At 42.3% G+C, this 17577-nt stretch overlaps 1 protein-coding gene across 2 annotated transcripts in view; it reads left to right on the top strand.

Moving 5' to 3' along the window:
- Window positions 1-17577, top strand: part of Ttc29 (tetratricopeptide repeat domain 29) — a 201434-nt gene that overhangs the window by 26578 nt on the left and 157279 nt on the right. For both annotated transcript variants that reach the window (XM_052728777.1, XM_052728779.1), the window contains 2 exons: window positions 6943-7166; window positions 17063-17248. In XM_052728777.1, coding sequence (XP_052584737.1) covers window positions 6943-7166; window positions 17063-17248 — 410 coding nt within the window. The remainder of the gene's footprint in view (window positions 1-6942; window positions 7167-17062; window positions 17249-17577) is intronic.

Below are 17577 nucleotides of genomic sequence, written 5' to 3'. Positions count from 1 at the left end.
TCCAGCTCGCAGCAACAAATGTGAACAGGCTACTAACACACAAAACGAAGGCAGCGAGCTTGTAGCAATATAAACAACTGGATTTTTCATGGACCTGATCTTAATAGCTGTAGCCCTGAAAACCAGAACGACAGTCTTCATCAAAATGGCCCCTAATAGCATATATTCTGCATGCTGAAGTTCAGGTGGAACTGATAGGGATGTCCACCTCTGTCTTGGTTACAGTCCCTGAGACATTAAATTCTTGAAAATAATGAACTTCCCAAAGTCCAAAGGATACAAACTGCACAACGTTGTTATTGAATTCCCACAGGCGCCAGTATGGTTAGGATGCATTACTTCAAATATGAAGGCTGTTAAGGCGCTAAGGGGGCCACATGGCTTTGACCTGTACTCCTCTACTTTGGCAAATCTTCGCATATGGATGTTGAGGTGATCCATTTGACAGATGCTGAGATCATAAATATCTTTCAAATAACAGGAATTGCTGACCAGAAAGGGCGACACACAAGAGGTGAACCACCTCTGTCTCTTCTCTTTAGTCCAAATGTTAGTGACTGCCAAGTGCAAGATAAATAACTCTAGAAATTTTCATGTTTCTATGGTCACCAGAGATGAATGGAAGATGATGAATAATGAACCAAAGTCATGACATAAAGTCTTAAAGGACTAGATGTTAATGCCCCTCTCATAGGTCAAGGGCTTTTTTTTAATTAAGAAAATTTTTTATTCATTTTACATACCAATCAAAGGTCCCCCCTTCCCTCCTCCCACCCCTCAAGACTGCCCCTCTCAACCCTCCCCCGATTCCCTCCTACAAGAAGGTAAGGCCTCCCATGGGGAAGCACATCCAGTAGAGGCAGGTCCAAGGCCCTCCCCCTGCCTCAAGGCTGTGCGAGGTGTCCCACCATAGGTAGTGGGCTCCAAAAAGCCAGCTCATGCACCAGGGATGGATTCTGATCCCATTGCCAGGGGCCCCTTAAGCAGATCAAGCTACCCAATTGTCTCCCTATGCAGAGGGCCTAGTCCAGTCCCATGCAGGCTCCACAGCTGTTGATCTAAATTTCATGTGTTCCCACTAGTTTGGTTTGGTTGTCTCTGCAGGTTTCCCCATCATGATCTTGATGCCCCTTGCTCATAGAATTCCTCTTCTTTCTCTTTGACTGGACTCCTGGAGCTCGGCCGGTGTTTGGCTGTAAATCTCTGCATCTGTTTCCATCAGTTACTGGAGAAAGGCTCTCTTGGTCCAATGAGAGCTGGCAGATTCCGTGTCTCAGGAAGCCACTGGGGCTGCAGGGGGATGGCTATGTTTGGGGTAGGGCATGGGTCTTGTAGATTGCAGGGTCAGGGAGCCTGCCTGCAGCTGGCTGGCAACTGGGGCAGAGCTCAATTTAGTTTTAAAATCCATTCTCCATCTGCAGCTCCCATACAGTGTCTTAGTTAGGGTTTCTGTTGCTAAAACATCACGAGCAAAAAGCAGCTTAGGTAAAAGGGATTTATTCAGCTTTCCTTTCCACCTCGCAGTGCATCACTGAAGACAGTGTGTGCAGCGACTCAAGTGGGAGTTGGGGGAGCTGGAGGCAGGAGCTGACGCAGAGGCAATGGTGGGTGCTGCTTACTGGCTTGCTCAGCCTGCTTTCCAAGACCCCAGCCGAGGGGTGACACCACTTACAATGGGCTGGACCCTCCTACATCAATCAGTAATTAAGAAAATGCTCTACAGGCTTCCCTGCAGCCCCGTCTTCTGGGGGCATTGTCTCAACTGAGGTTCCCTCATCTCAGATGACTCTAGCTTATGTTGAGTTGATGCAAACATTAGACAATATGCCTGGGAAGCCTCGTGTACCTGCAGTGATAACATCCCAGAACACATTTTATAGATAGTTGGTGTGTTCACGAATGTCCCCACTTTTACTTCCATGCCACTTGTTTTTGTGAGCACTCGCCTCAAATTCCATAATATTAAATTCCTTTGTTTCAGCTGGGCGGTGGTGGCACACACCTTTAATCCCAGCACTCGGGAGGCAGAGGCAGGTAGATCTCTGTGAGTTTGAGGCCAGCCTGGTCTACAGAGTGAGATCCAGGACAGGCACCAAAGCTACAAAGAAAAACCCTATCTTGGAAAACAACAACAAAAAAAAAAACAAAAAAAAAAAAACCCAAGTCCTTTGTTGCTGGATATTGGATCACACTGTGAGCCCCTAGTTTGCATTTGTGCTATTAAGTAAAATCAACCTTGGATCAGGAGGTGAAGCCAGCAACTAGTTGACAGAGACTAATCATAGAGAGTCAGAGGGAATCTGGAAGACAGAGAGATGCACAAGAAGTTGTAGGGAGGGACTTTGAGGGTGGCAGTCTTTTTGGTTTGGCAGATCGCAAGGAGGCTCTCTTTCAGAGACACCAGCGAAGAAGAAGGTCAACTAGTTGCTCCTCAACCTCTCTGAGCTAGCAAGTTTTCACCCCAGCCTCTGACTCCCAAGTCGTATTGATAAATAGAATGATAGAGATTTAGTTTAAAACTACATTTGGTGGCAGTGGCAGGCAGAGGATCTGGCGGGACATAAAAGTCTCACTGGGCCACTGCCTGGGAAGCTGGTCAGGAACTGTGGAGCCCCAATAATATTTACTGGCTAAAACAGCAGTAGATTCAGATCCGACTGTTGTGCTGATGGAGAACCATATACCTTCATAAAATTACCAGGAATTCTCATTTCCCCCTTGTTTAAATTTTCTTCTGATGCCTAAAAGCAGCATATTTTAGTTTAGACCAATATTTATAATTATTTCTTGTGTGTCACTGAATTTAAGGAGTGAAACATATAGGTCCAAAGAAAAAATTATTAAAATGACAAAACTCTATTGTCTTTATATTTTAAAAAAATCACTTCCACAAAGCAAATGAACTTTGGTTATGGTTCTCTATTAAGAAACAGAAAGCTGCTGGACATTGGTGGCCCACGTCTTTAATCCCAGCACTTGGAGGCAGAAGTAGGAGGATCTCTGTGAGTTCAAGGCCAGCTTGGTCTACACAGTGAGTTCCATGACAGCTGGGGTTACACAGTGAAACCCTGTCTTGAAAAAAAGAAAGAAAGAAAGAAAGAAAGAAAGAAAGAAAGAAAGAAAGAAAGAAAGAAAGAAAGAAAGAAAGAGAAAGCCTGGAAATGTCAAACATACTGCTGAGAACTAACATACATTTTTACTTTCAGGTAACCAAGTCACTTTAGTAAATGAAGATTCGGGGTGGGTAAATAACTTACATCAACTAGGAAAGTTTCAATAGGAGTCTATTTAGTAAGTTGGCATTATTGTTTTTTAAGTATTTTCTTTAAGTGTAATAAGGCTTATTTATGATGTATACATACGCACACATGAAAAAATATGTGGAAAATGGAAATGATGTGAGCATAGGTACAGATACATATTGAAATATTGCTTTTAGAATGTCTGTGAAGAATGGACATTTAAACATTTGACATTTTTGAAATGTATATTAATTCTGTATTGTGGATGTTTGGAGACTGAAAGCTATTTCAGAAAAAACCTCAGTCTAGCCTTCTGAAGCACTTTCGTGGTTTGGAGACATAAGGAGCAGAAACTGATCTTGACTAAATTAAGTGGGAATGACCTTATTAGAAGGATATTCGGTAACTAATTAGGTGGAAATTAGGAGAGAATCTAGTCCAAAAGGAAAGGCCAAGTCAGAGACCCGTAAACAGACAGTGGGTAGCAAGAACAGCCAACAGTCTTTCTGAGAGGCCACTGCCACATTGACTGTGCCCCAAACCTGCTTACACTCTAAGTTTCTCGGAGAATATCACCACTTTGCTAAAAAAAAAAAAAAAAAAAAAAAGCCCTGAATTCTTGACCCACAAAGATTTTACCTCAGTGGGACTAGTTATTTTCCACATACTTTAAAATGCTTCCAGCTGTGTTGTGGGGGAGGCGCTCACTTCCAGCTGTGGAGAGGGAGCTCACTGCCAGCTGTGGAGAGGGAGCTCACTGCCAGCTGTGGAGAGGGAGCTCACTGCCAGATGGGCCACATCCAGCAAATGAGCCTCCATCTATGGAGGCCCACAAAAGCGGCCCGGGATGATTGATGGTATTTGTTTCTCACCCAGCGTGAAATGAGCTGCCCTACCAAATGCTGCACCTAAAGCCAGCCTTGCGCTTTTCTTTAATTTTGACCCAGGAGGTCTTCTTCCCTCCCGTGGTGAGAGCCACCAACACACAAATGTGGCATCTCTTATTTCAAGAAAGGCTGGAGTTCCAGCCTCCAGTTCCGAGGCCTCCCCAGTGCTGCTTTCTGGATTGCCATCCACATGTGCCCTCAGGTTCCCCAAACTGCAGTTAATCATTTTTTAAGTGTCTTCACATTTGCTTTCCCTCTTTAGAAAATGACCCGTCACCACTCTAAACACCTAGTCACATCCGATCTCCTCCTTCACCATAACATCCGGTCACCAAGCCACCCGAATCTTACCACCTAACTTCCGTGGCTGGCCCTGGCACCTCTGCCCGGTTCCAGCCCCACAGCCTCGTCCATCCCTTCTCATTAGGTGTGAAGTTCAGAGTCACAAACTCAAGACTGAGGAATGGAAAGTCTTTATCCTTTTATAACCTCAATTTAATTTCTGGCCCTGTGCCTCAACCCTCCCTTGTGTTAGTCTAATCCTGTCCCTCAGGTGAGGCCAGACCAGTGTGGTGATCTTTCAGATGGCTCAAAGTTCCCAAGCCACTCCCCCCATTCTGTGCCCCTATAGTGGAAAAACATTGCACTGTGGGGGTCAAAAGGGAAGAGAGTTCCTGGATCCAGCAAACAAAAGTATATGAAAGTTCAGTTTTGTTTTCAAACAGTCAGAAATTTATCTTTTAGTCTATCTGATGTAATATATAGGACATTCTAATACTTTCTAAAGAATCATTTTTGGGGGGTCTGGCATTGAATTTTAACTGGATCTTATCTGACAACCTGGCAAGTGAGGGACAGGGTGTGACAGCCTTGGTCAGGGGCCTTGTGCCCATGTCTGCATTAACTACCCAGTCCCCACGCTTCCTTTCTCTAGCAGGATTTTCTCAAGCCAAAGAGACATTTGTTCCCTGACTCCCTGCGTCACAGCAGGGTGGCATTTGACACAGTCCTGACCAATGTGACATAAACGGGCATTTGCTGTTTTCAGGAATGCTTTTGTTTTCCCCACACATAAGGAAAGGCACAGCCATGCCACCCACGCTCTCCTTTCTGCTCTTCTTAATGTAGCAGTGGACAGGATGTCTGGGGTTGCAGCAGCCTGAGAGTGCTCAGCAGGGGACAAACAATAAGAGAATCCACCAGGACACTCAGCAGACCTTCAGTTAAGCACCATTAGCAACAATTAGGAGCTTTGATTTTCTAAGACACTGGGAGGTCTCTCTCTCTCTCTCTCTCTCTCTCTCTCTCTCTCTCTCTCTCTCTCTCTCTCTCTCTCTCTCCTCTTTCTTGACTTCTTTCTTCTTTTTCTTTGAGACAAGGTCTCTCTACATAGCTCTGGTTGGCCTGGAACTCACTATGTAGACCAGCTGGCTTCAAACTCCGCGAGATCTGCCTGCCTCTGCCTCCTGAGCACTGGCATTGAAGGCCTGTGCCACCACTGCCTGGCAGCACATGTCTTTCTAAAATAAACATTTTCAATCATTGTTTATTATGTATCTACTTAGTTGTCTGTGTCCTCCCCTGAGCAGGTACACAGATTTCACGAGGGCACTGAATCTGTTTGGTCTAGAACAATCTGTTGGAGGAGGAGAAGGGACTATGGAGATGGCTCAGTTCTTGGGCGCAATAGTTAAATCACTTGTCATGCAATCGTGAAGGCTGCAGTTCAGATCCCTGGAACCCACATGCACACCAAATGAGTGTATCAGCCTGCCTTTAACTCCAGCTCAGAGTCTCCAGAGCCAACTGACCATGTCTGTGAGCTCTGGGCTTGACTTAGAGACTCTGCCTCAAAGAATAGGCTCAAACGAAGTCATGGATGACTCCTGACATTAACCTCAGGCACACATGTGCATTTGTGCCTACACACATATGCCCACACATGCAAAAAGCACGCACATATGCACATATGCACACCACACACACAAGAAAATGAAAAAGAAGAAAATAGTTCATCATATGAAACCCAATAGGGATTTGCTGAATAGATACATGAGAGAGTTGCCTGCCTCTTTATCTCCGCATATGAACCTTGAAGTACGTCTGGGGATGTTTCGATTGGGTTTTATCTTTTGAGACAGGCTCATACTATGTAGCCCAGGCTGATCTTAAGTAAACAATCTTCCTTCCTCAGCTTCCTAAGTGCAGAAAGGAGGTGAATTTCTATTTATTTATCTACTTATTATTAATTGCATTATCAAGTCATTAATTTGATCTTACCTGTAAATGATTATGCAAATGTATATATTTAGTATGATATTTTAGTGATTTTTAAAACATTAAATTCAGAAGCATGATTGAGTGAAGTTTGTCAAGTTCCGATAATAGATCGTGAAACTACCTAATAGAGGAATTAAGGTTTTTTAATATTCAATAACAAGTTTCACTTTTATCTGATTTATTGGTGCCTGTTGGCCTTCTGGCTTGGTTGGTGGGTTTGTTTGCTCTTCTGATTGGTTGGTTGGTTTGAGCAGACTGTTGTAAAGCTGGGGTGGTGTGTGGAGAACTTTAATAGTCAAGTAGCTTATTTGTCCTTTTCAAAGAGACCCCAGCTCTGGAGCTGACATATTTATAATGTGATTACATTAATATCACTATGTTAGGTAAGCACCAGGCATCCTTCATTAAACTGAAGCTTCTTGATTTGTCACAAAGATCTCTTGACGGTAAAAAAGCCTGCTTTGAGTTCTGGTTTTCAGAGGATGGAAAACTATCTGAGGTCCAAATCGGCCCATGTTCTGCTCATATTCCAGGCACAGGAACTCCTACAAGAAGAGCGTCTGTGTGGACATGCTGCGCGATGGCTACCACAAGTCCTTCACAGAGCTCTTCGCGCTGATGGAGCAGTGGGATGCGCTGCGGCATGCTGCTGAGGTGCGGTCCCTCTTCTGGCTGCAGAGGCCACTGGAGGAGCAGCCGGACAAGCTGGACAATTTCTACCACTACCTGACCAGGGCCGAGACCGCAGAGAGACAAGGTAGGTGCCTGGTAGCCGGAGATGCACCCCATGGAAGATTCCGAACTGTTGCCGTGTGAATTTGATACATTAAGACAAACTGTACAATTCAAGCTGGTCCACTGAGTGGCTTTAAGGAGTAAGGGACTAGGCATCAGGCTGGCTAGGTACAAAGACATCCTGGCGATGACACTGAAAGTCTGGGAAGACCGGGTACACTACCAAACATCTCCAGAGGTGTCCAACAGGCTAAACCTTTCCTGTCATCGAGAACAGTCATATCCTGATCTTTCTCTGTGTGGGATGAATATTGGCTCTCACCAAGGAGTTTTCAAAGCACCATTACTTGAGACCCTCACTGATTTCGTTTATTTTATCTTAGCATTTTCATAATGAGTTTTCAAAGTTTTGTCACTAGATCCCGTTGGTTGGATCATAAAATGATATTAGTTAAAAGACATGAAAAGCCTTTAATTTCCAGGGTGCTATTAGGCTGCACTCCCAATGCTTGGGTGATAGAGGCAGGAGGCTTACCGTGAGTTTGAGGTTAGCCTCGGTTACATTGTGAGACACTTTTTCAGAAGAAAAGGGAAAATTATCCATAATCCATTACTCTGATTTCAATAGTTAATTTCTTATTTTCCACAGAATAATTTTAGTGTATTCCTTTACCATATTTTAATATTTTTCATAAAGCTAGTACTGTATGTTTAAAGTATTAATTATTTAATACTTTAAAGTACTTAAGAATTAAGTACTTAATCTCTGATATAGCTATATGGACTTTGTCATTTAATATTTTTAATTCTGTGTCACAAATTTGACTTTATCATTTAACTAACATTTTTAGGTCTGAATTAGGAATTTGTTGCTTTCATTGGAAAAGTAAAAAGAAAATTCTAGAATTTGGCATTACAAATTACTTTTTTTCCTCAACATTCTGAGTGAAAACACGAAAGGACTTATAAAGACAAGAAAAGTCAGTGCTGTACGTGATGACGTGGTCTTTCACTTGGCCTTTACAGGTCAGTAGGTGATTCTGTCTACCCACAGCTAGCCTCTGTGGACCGTGAAAATGCAAAGAGCTCAGAAGGGCAGCCTGGGTCCCAGTCATCACGAGCTTGACGTAGAGCGGGGGAAAGAGACACTGAAAATGAACAGCAGGAAGACTGAGTAAGGGAGGGCCCATTTGTATTATGGAAAGCATTCTAAACTGCAGAATCAACATGAAACAGTCTTTTGATGAACTTAAAAAATACAATTTAAATATAAGAAATTAACTATTATAAATAAGTATGCCATGTTATTACAAAACAAACAAAACCCAAGCCCCAAATTCTACTGTCAGAACAAAATCCTGAATAGATATTTACAAAAGAAATAGAATTAGCCAAGATAAAGTCTGCCCATTATTTATTTTATAAAAGTTCAATTTCATCATCAGCTTAAATTGAGGGCTTTGATTGAGCAGTGTAAATGTGAGACAGGTATCTGACCTGCGACGGTGTGTCGTTACCGTGCCAGTCTGTCATGGAGCATCTGCAGGGTGACGGGCCGTAAGATGCTTAGGCTAAAGGAAAGTAACTACATGAGAAGAGAAGGACTTCTCTAACGGAAACAATGACAGAGTCCCAGCTTGTGACAGCGAAAGTCCCACTCATGTGTGTGAGAAATAAAGTTGCAGTTATTAAATGCAGCAAAGTTACCTTTGCTCAAAACACCCATAGGGTTACCTTCTATAAGATGGTATAGCTTTTGCCTTGCTGAAATATAGATAATTAGAATTATTGCAGAAAGTATCACCTAAGCATTTATATAATCATTGCTTAAAATTTTATGTAATTTTTTTCACCCTCCACACATTAAATTTATCAGAAAAACTGTGATCTGAATAAAAATTGCCCCCTAAAAATGGAACTGCATGTTTGCTTCTATTAACTTGAATGAATCCTAAATTTGAAAACATGTGTTATGTTTTAAGGTGTGTACACATGCATCTAGAATGCAGAGATCTGTCAGGGGTTATCCAGGTCCCATCGAGTGTCATCTCGGGGTGCAAGACAGTGATCCTGAAAGAACATGTCTCTGAGCGTTTTCATTGCTTCCTCAGAAAGACCATCCACTCTAGGATTATAGTGAAGTTCATTTCATCAAATCTGTGGCAGGAAGTGTCATCTGTGGCAGGAAGTGTCATCTGTGGCAGGAAGTGTCATCTGTGGCAGGAACAGTGTCATCTGTGGCAGTTCTCCCTTATTGGTGAAATTATTAAGGCCACTCCACGTAGTTAAAAGGAGATTTATTTAATGGCGTACCTTACAAGTTAAGGGATAGGTAGGTTGCAGGGTCTGGGGAAGGTGTATCGTAGTCCAGCAGTGTTCTCTGGAGCTCTGCTTGGCCCACCTTCACCGTCCAAGGTCCCGGAACCAAGTGAGTGCGCCGCCCATCCAGATCTCAGGTCTCCAGGCGCCTCCCTTGGCCCTGCCTTGTAGGCGTGACAGTTGCCGAAGTCTCAATGGGGGTTGGAACTTCCAGATCAAAGCTGGAATGGCTACCCACTACATCTCCCCCTTTTTGTCTAAATAAGAAAGTTCTAACCTAATACAAGACTATATACAAAGGAATGGTTATCAAATATTGTCCAGGAATAATGAGGGATAATGACCTAGATAAGATGGAACTACAACCAGTGCAAACAATATCAAGCAAGAAACACATACTAAAATCCAGAGAAGTATAGAGCATAGGTAAATGGCATGTTACAAAGATCATTCCAAAAGGTTCCTATCCTAAAGAACCTGAATCTAATACTTAATATGTTCTATCTACTAAGTTGTAACTATAACTGCTAGTCTTCAATCCCATCAAAGACCTGAGAAGGAATATAATGGTACCTGAGAAATGGTAGATGGATGCAAGCAACTTTCGGGAATCTTGTAAGAGTAGACCGAGACAGCTGGCAGCCTGGACAGTCACCTAATGTTTCTCAGCATTGTTGGTGTATTCAAATTGGCTACAGGCCTAAAGTATCTGACAGACCATTTTCAGAAGCAGAAATTCTGAAAGACCATCTTACCCTGTCTTGGCAGAGTACAGTGGTCGCTTTCCTTGTGTCCTGCTTGTCCAGAACGGACAGCATTGCATTCGTACTATCAGTCGTTGAGGCAAGGGCAGTTCTTTGCCCAGTAGGCCATTTTGTGCCAAGAAGACAAACTTCCAAGTGGAAATGTCTTAGAAGCCCAACATTCTCTCGGGATCAAATTGGTGCAGCCAGGAGCAATTGTGTCTCACGTCAACAGAATTCTAAGTTATTTAAATGCCATATTCTCTAGGTCTATGAAGTGTTTGAAGATTACCTGTCCATCTGATCTATGTATCTGTAAATCTGGATAACCTAACTAACGTAACTATAGAGATGACAAGCATAGGTGACTATAAATCTATAAGTCTTATCTACCAAAATAACCTAAGGACTAAGGCTTCTCGTAAACAAGGTAAACAGTCTATAAGCAAATGTATGGTAAAGAACGATGACTTCAAAATTGTGACAATACACAAGATGTTTATAACAGCGGTAGGAGTATATAGTGCGATATGCAATATGACAATAATCTTAAATATATATCAATATTTATAACAGAGGTAGGAGTATGTAGTGCGATATGTAATATGACAATAATCTTAAATATATATCAATATACCAAATATCCTAAACAGAAGTAGAATATACATAAAGTATGACAGATATAAATTTACATTTGTATCAATATACAAATATTTCAAATAAGAGTAGAAATATATGTACATTATAACAAATATAGTTCTGTATTTGTATCAATATACAAATTATCTTAAACAGGAATATAAAAATAGTTTACATTTGTATCAACATATAAGAATCCATAACAGTACAAATTACAGTGCAAATTATTTAAGGCTGCTATTTTACTAAATTTGTTTATTAGTATATACAATAATCTACCATAATATCTTATACCTATCCATTCCATTATGTGGTTAAAGACTAGATCCTTATAATTTCCTTAGTTAATGATAAAAGATAAGTTAGATATAAAACCTTAAACTCACAAATATGATAGATATCTTCTTTTATATTGTAACTATAATTCTTACTCGATAATTATTTTGTTATATGTAATATTACTATGTTCAAGTTAAAACCTTCCTTTTTAAAAAAAAAAGGGGAAAGTGCTATGGATATTGCTCTATATAAATAAAGCACTGATTGGCCAGTGACCAGGCAGGAAGTGTAGGCAGGACAAGGAGAGAGGAGAATTGAGGAAGGAGGAAGGAAAGGGAGACTGGCTGGAGCCACCGCCAAGACAAGGAAGATGTAAAGTACTGGTAAGCCACGAGCCACGTGGCAAAGTAAAGATTAATAGAAATGGGCTGAATATAAGAGTGAGAGCTAGACAATGATAGGCCTGAGCTAATGGCCAAGCAGTTTAAATAATGTAAGAGTCTGTGTGTTTATTTTATAAGTGGGCTCCGGGACTGGTGGGACTTAGTGGTGGGAGCTGGAGAGAAATTCTCCAGCTACACTCCCTCATCTGTGGCAGGAACAGTGTCATCTGTGGCAGGAACAGTGTCATCTGTGGCAGGAACAGTGTCATCTGTGGCAGGAAGTGTCATCTGTGGCAGGAACAGTGTCATCTGTGGCAGGAAGTGTCATCTGTGGCAGGAAGTGTCATCTGTGGCAGGAAATGTCATCTGTGGCAGGAACAGTGTCATCTGTGGCAGTTCAGCCTCTGCAGATGTGCACAGCAGTAACCTTAGTTTTTTTTAAATCAGCAAACACCACTTGCTGCTTTATAGAAAAGCTGTTTTAAAGCAGTCTGTCATTCCTTTCTGGGTTGTTGTCCTTTGTTAAAGTACCCGTCTCTGACACAAACCTCACGTTCTCCAGTGTGAATCCTCTCTGTGACACCGGTACCGTTGTTCTTAGTGTCCTGAGCCCCATGAAGCTGAGGAGGAAGTGCCGATGATAACTGCAAACTGAAGACAGAGATAATTCCAAAGTGTCTTATATTTGACTTGTAAGTTTTGGTCAAGGGTTGAGTAGCTTCTTAGCTTCTTGGCAACATTTGTTTAATACACACAAAATCTGTTTCACCCAAGTGGACTTTCACATGATGTCAGTTTCATGCAAAGTAGAAAAGGGAGGAAAACAATATCCAATAAAGGAAGTTTGGAGGACTCTGGGTTAATTAATCCTGGGCTTAAGCATACTTTGTAGTACTTATCATCACGTATGCTTTTGTGTATTGTGTTATTTCACCAGCAGGGAAAATTAGCAAGAGTATTTCTTTAATTTACTTCACCAGAGAATCTCCCTTTTAAAATAGCAGCCATAGCATCTGACTAAATAACAAACCCGTGATGGACTTTCATCTTCTGATGATGACTGTTGACAGTTCACTTGAGGAGAATAGACTACTTAGAATGTGAAAACTACAGATGTAGTTACAGAAAAACAGTTCAACTGATAGGCAGTCTTTAATTATGGAATCCTGGGAGCTTCCATAATTAAGCTTTTTACACTTTAAAATACTCTGTATACATAATGATGAGAATATTTTAAATTATAGTTTAATTTATTAAACAGAAGAAAATGTTTACATATACATTTGTTAACATAGAAAGTTGAGATATCTTATCCACTGGCAGCTGTAAACAGAAACTCTAATCAGGAGTATGAAACGTGATAAAATACGCTTTAATGATCTATTCACACTAGGTAAGAAATGCACTTGTGGGGAGTTTCTGTGAAGAAGGTATAGGATTCAGAAGTGTCTTTTGAGGGGCTCCATGGACAGTTCCAGCTGTGTAAGCATAAAGATCTGAGTTAGACCCAAGCACCCAAGGAAAAGCTGGGCGTTCTGGCTGCTCTTATGTCAACCTGACGCACAAACTAGAGTCATCTCAAAGAAAGGAAGCTTAATTGAGAAAATGCCTCCACGAGATCCAGCTGTGGGGCATTTTCCTAGTTAGTGATTGATGGGCGAGGGCCCAGCCCATTGTGGGTGGTGCCATCCCTGGGCTGGTGGTCCTGGGTTCTACAAGAAAGCAGGCTGAGCCAGTCATGGGGAGCAAGTCAGTAAGTAGCATCCCTCCATGGCCTCTGCATTAGTTCTTGTCTCCAGGTTCCTGCCCTCTTTTACTTCCTGTCCTGACTTCCTTTGATGATAATAGTGATGTGGTAGTGTGAGCTGAATAAACACTTTTCTCCTCCAGTTGCTTTGGTCACAGTGTTTTATCACATCAATAGAAACCCTGCCACAGATGACACTTCCTGCCACAGATGACACTGTGTGTGGCAGCATGTGTCTGTAACCCCAGCACTATGTGGGGGCAGAGACAAGAGGTTCACTGTGGATGGCTAGTCAGCCTACTCAAAACAAAACAAGAAAGCCTAGGCAGATTCAGTGAGAGACCCACCTCAAGGAAATAAGGCAGCAAGCAACTGAGGGAGACAGCCCCTGTGACCTCTGCAGGCATGCACATGGATGCACACATGTGCGTCTTAGTTAGGGCTTCTTCTATTGCTGTGAAGTTACCATGGCCATGGCAACTCTTATAAAGAAAACACTTCATTGGAATGGCTTATTTACAGTTCAGAGGTTAGCCCATTATCATCATGACAGGGAACATGATGTCATACAGGCAGACATAGTGCTGGCTGCATCTTGCAGGCAACAGGAAGTCAACTGATTCACTGGGTGATATCTTGAGCATAAGAAATCTCAAAGCCTACCTCCATAGTGACACACTTCCTCTAACAAGGCCACTAATAGTGCCACTCCCTATGAACTTATGGGGGCCAATTACATTCAAACTACCACATTCCACTCCCTGGCCTGCATAAGCTTGTAATAATATCATAATACAAAATGCATTTAATCCAACTTCAAAAGTCCCCATAGCCTATCACAGTCTCAACAATGTTTAAAAGTCCAAAGTTCAAAGTCTCTTCTGAGATTCATGCAATCTCTTAACGCTGTACAACTTTGTTGACTGCAACACACTTCTTTGTCTTGGGCTGGCGCCACTCCCTGTTAGCAGCTCTCCTTGGCAAGTATCCCACAACTCTTCATCTCTAATATCTTGGGTTCTCCAAGGTAATCCAGGCTTCAACTTCACACAATGGCCTCTCTTAGGCCTCCATTCAGGGACACCCCTGACACATGCCTGGCCTCAGTGGCTTTATTCCATAACTCCTTTCTTCTGTCCTTAACTCTAAAGCCAGAGCTGCATGGCTGAAGCTGCCAAGATCTGCTGCTTACTGGGACTGGAATATGGGCGTCCTTGTCTAATTACATCTTCACCAGCTTTCTGTCCTTCACTGCCTAAACTTGGCTGTCCTGAAACTGGATCTGTAGACCAGGCTGGCCTCAAACTTAGAGATCTTCCAGCCTCTGCCTTCCCAATGCTGGGATTAAAGATGTGCCCCACCACACCTGGCTTTAGCTTTTCTTTTGTTCTTTTTCACAAGCTGAAAAGTTAGCTGGGTAGGATCTTACCCTGAGGTCACCACTCTCTTTATTCCATTTCTTAATCTGTTTATTCCCTTAAACACAGAATTTGGCTCCATTCCACTTCCTGGTGCTCTTTTTCTCCTCAAAATTTTCATGTATAATTTACCCTGCTCAGCCTGCTCCTTTCACTATAAATCTTCACTAGAGTTACCACTAATAACCACAAAACAGATCCTACACTAGGCTGTTTTGACCTTTTTTTCTACCAACAGAATTAATTCAAGACTCTTCACTTTAGACTCTGGCAGACTCTTTGGACAAGGGCAAAAGGCAGCCATTTTCTTTACCAAAATATTACAAGAATGATCTCTAGGCAATGTACTAAAATTCTTCTCTGAAACCTCTTGAGTGAGGTAGTTCAAATAACCCTTAGCACCACTGTCTTCTCTGCTCCTACTAGTATGGCCCATTAAACAGTGCTTAAAGTATTCCACTGTTTTCCTAACCCAAAGTGCCAAAGTCCAAATTCCTCCAAACAAACACATGGTCAGGCCTATCACAGCAATACCCCAGTCCCTGGTACCAACTTCTGTCCTATTTAGAGTTTCTTCTATTGCTGTGAAGAGACACCACAACCATGGCAACTCATAAGGGAAACATTTAATTGAGGGGCTTGTTTACAGTTTCAGAGGTGTAGTTCATATTATCATGGCAGGGAGTATTGCAGCATGCAGGCAGACATGGAACTGGAGAAATTTGAGAGTCCTACATCTTGCAGAAAACAGGAAGTCAATTGACTCACTGGGCGGGATCTTGAGCATAAGAATCCTCAAAGTCCACCCCCAAAATGACACATTTCCTCTAATAAGACCGTACCCACTCCAACAAAGCCCCACCTCTTAATAATGCCACTCCCTATGAGATTATGGGGGCCAATTACATTCAAACTACCACATGTGCCCACACACATATACCTGACTCTTCACACACACACACACACACACACACACACACACACACACACACACACACACCACTCTCTATTCTCCACACATATACACACAAAGAAATGCTTTTGAAATACTGCAGTGACTTGGGTGATTTTAGGAGCTGACTCTCCTGGCGATGAGCAGCTGGTGTCGGAGCACTCCGTGTGCAGTGACTGATGTTTAAAGGTAATTTAGTCCTGGCTGCAGTGGCTCACTCCTCCGGTGTCAGTTCTTGGTTACACAGAGGCAGGGAGATTGTCACAGGTTTGAGGCTACTGTGGGCCATTAGAGTTACAGAATCAAGGCACAGTTTGTTAACACACAAATATCTTTGCTCAAGTTCACTATTGCAGCAGCATTCATGAAACAGATCACACACACACACACACACTTATAAATATAGATGTCACTTTAGGAAAAAAGAAAAGTACAAAGATGCATGTAACAAATTACCAGAAATTTGAGTAAAAGGAATGGATAGTGTGTACACATTTTCAATAAAGAAAAATACCCCAAAACAGAAGTATAGAAGTCTACTTTTTAGTACCGTTGCAAACTTATATTTCTAGAAACATTGGGAGAAAATGGGAGAAGCATGTGTATCATTATAACACGAATTGCTAAAATGGTCTTTCAAAAAAAATCCAAGGCCAGATATTGGTATAAATGCTGAAAAATCAGATAGACAAGGAAACAAGCCACTGCCACGTCTCACCTCTAGGATTCCTCAGTCTGGAAAACCTTTAGTTCCTGTTTCCTCATGCCTTATATACCTTTCTCACCCAACCATCACTTCCTGGGGTAAAGGTTTGTATGCTTCCCAAGCAAAGGCATGAGATCTCAAGTGCTGGGATTAAAGATGTGTGACTACCAAATACTGGGGTTGAAGGTGTGTGCCACCACTGCCTGGCTCTGTTTCTCTCATAGACTGAGTCAATCTCGTGTAGTCCAGGGTGGCTTTGAACTCATAGAGATCCAGACGGATCTCTGCCTCCCGAGTGCTAGGATTAAAGATGTGTGCCACCACCAGGCTTAGTGGTGCATGCCTTTAGACCCATCACTGGGATATGGAATAGTCTCTCTCCTCCTCTCCCCTCCTCTCCCCTTTTATATCCCCATTTATATATATGAGACCACTGACACCACTATCCTCTTCCAAGAGAAACACATTCCTAACAGATACTGTCCAGTTCTGTTATATAAGTAAGTCCTATTTCAACCAAATATGTCTCAATTTCTAGGGTTTCAGCATTTTTTGAAAGATGCCTGCTGCTTGTCTCATATACACATCCCCTTGATTAATGTGATTATTTTAATAATTGAAATAAATGATGGTTTGCATTAGATTTAGTTCAAATACGGCAGTAATTTGCAGTATCATGTGTGTCCTAAGCTGCGTTTCTGATGCACAGTATGTTTTTTCCTCTTTGTAAAGAATACTATGAAGAAGTGTATAACAATTTGTACGCTCTGGCCTGTTACTTCGATAATTCTGAGGACAAGTGGGTGAGAAATCACTTCTATGGACGGTGTTTTAATATTGCTCAGCGGGTCAAAGCTGACGGTGGGAAGAAAGAAGCAGAAGCGCATGCGCACATGGGTCTTCTTTTCGAGGAAGAAGGTGAGAGGGCACTCTCTGGGGGTGTTGGTGTGGGGGCGGGATCCTGAGACCAAAACCGTGGAGGAGGCAAACATTGCAGTTAAAACGCAAACTCAGTGGCTAACGAGTCAGCTTCACTGTTCTTTGAAGACCACACAACCCTTTGCTGTCTCCGCAGGAGCAGTCAGCCTAGAACAGCCAGCGTGTCTTCCTGAATCATTCCCACATCTTTTCTGGGTCCTCTACGACCTTCCTCAGGTCACCTGCTGCACCTTTTTATGTCTGTGCTGGTTCTCTTCTGTTTTCCTAGCGGCCCTCTTTGTCTGTTTTGTAATAAAGTTTCCACTCAC

Source organism: Peromyscus californicus, unplaced genomic scaffold (assembly GCF_007827085.1).
Source record: "Peromyscus californicus insignis strain IS unplaced genomic scaffold, ASM782708v3 Scaffold_8__1_contigs__length_139910024, whole genome shotgun sequence".
Lineage (NCBI taxonomy): Eukaryota > Metazoa > Chordata > Mammalia > Rodentia > Cricetidae > Peromyscus > Peromyscus californicus.
The sequence above is the reverse complement of the archived record's forward strand: the minus strand, read 5'-3'. Positions and strand labels throughout refer to the sequence as shown.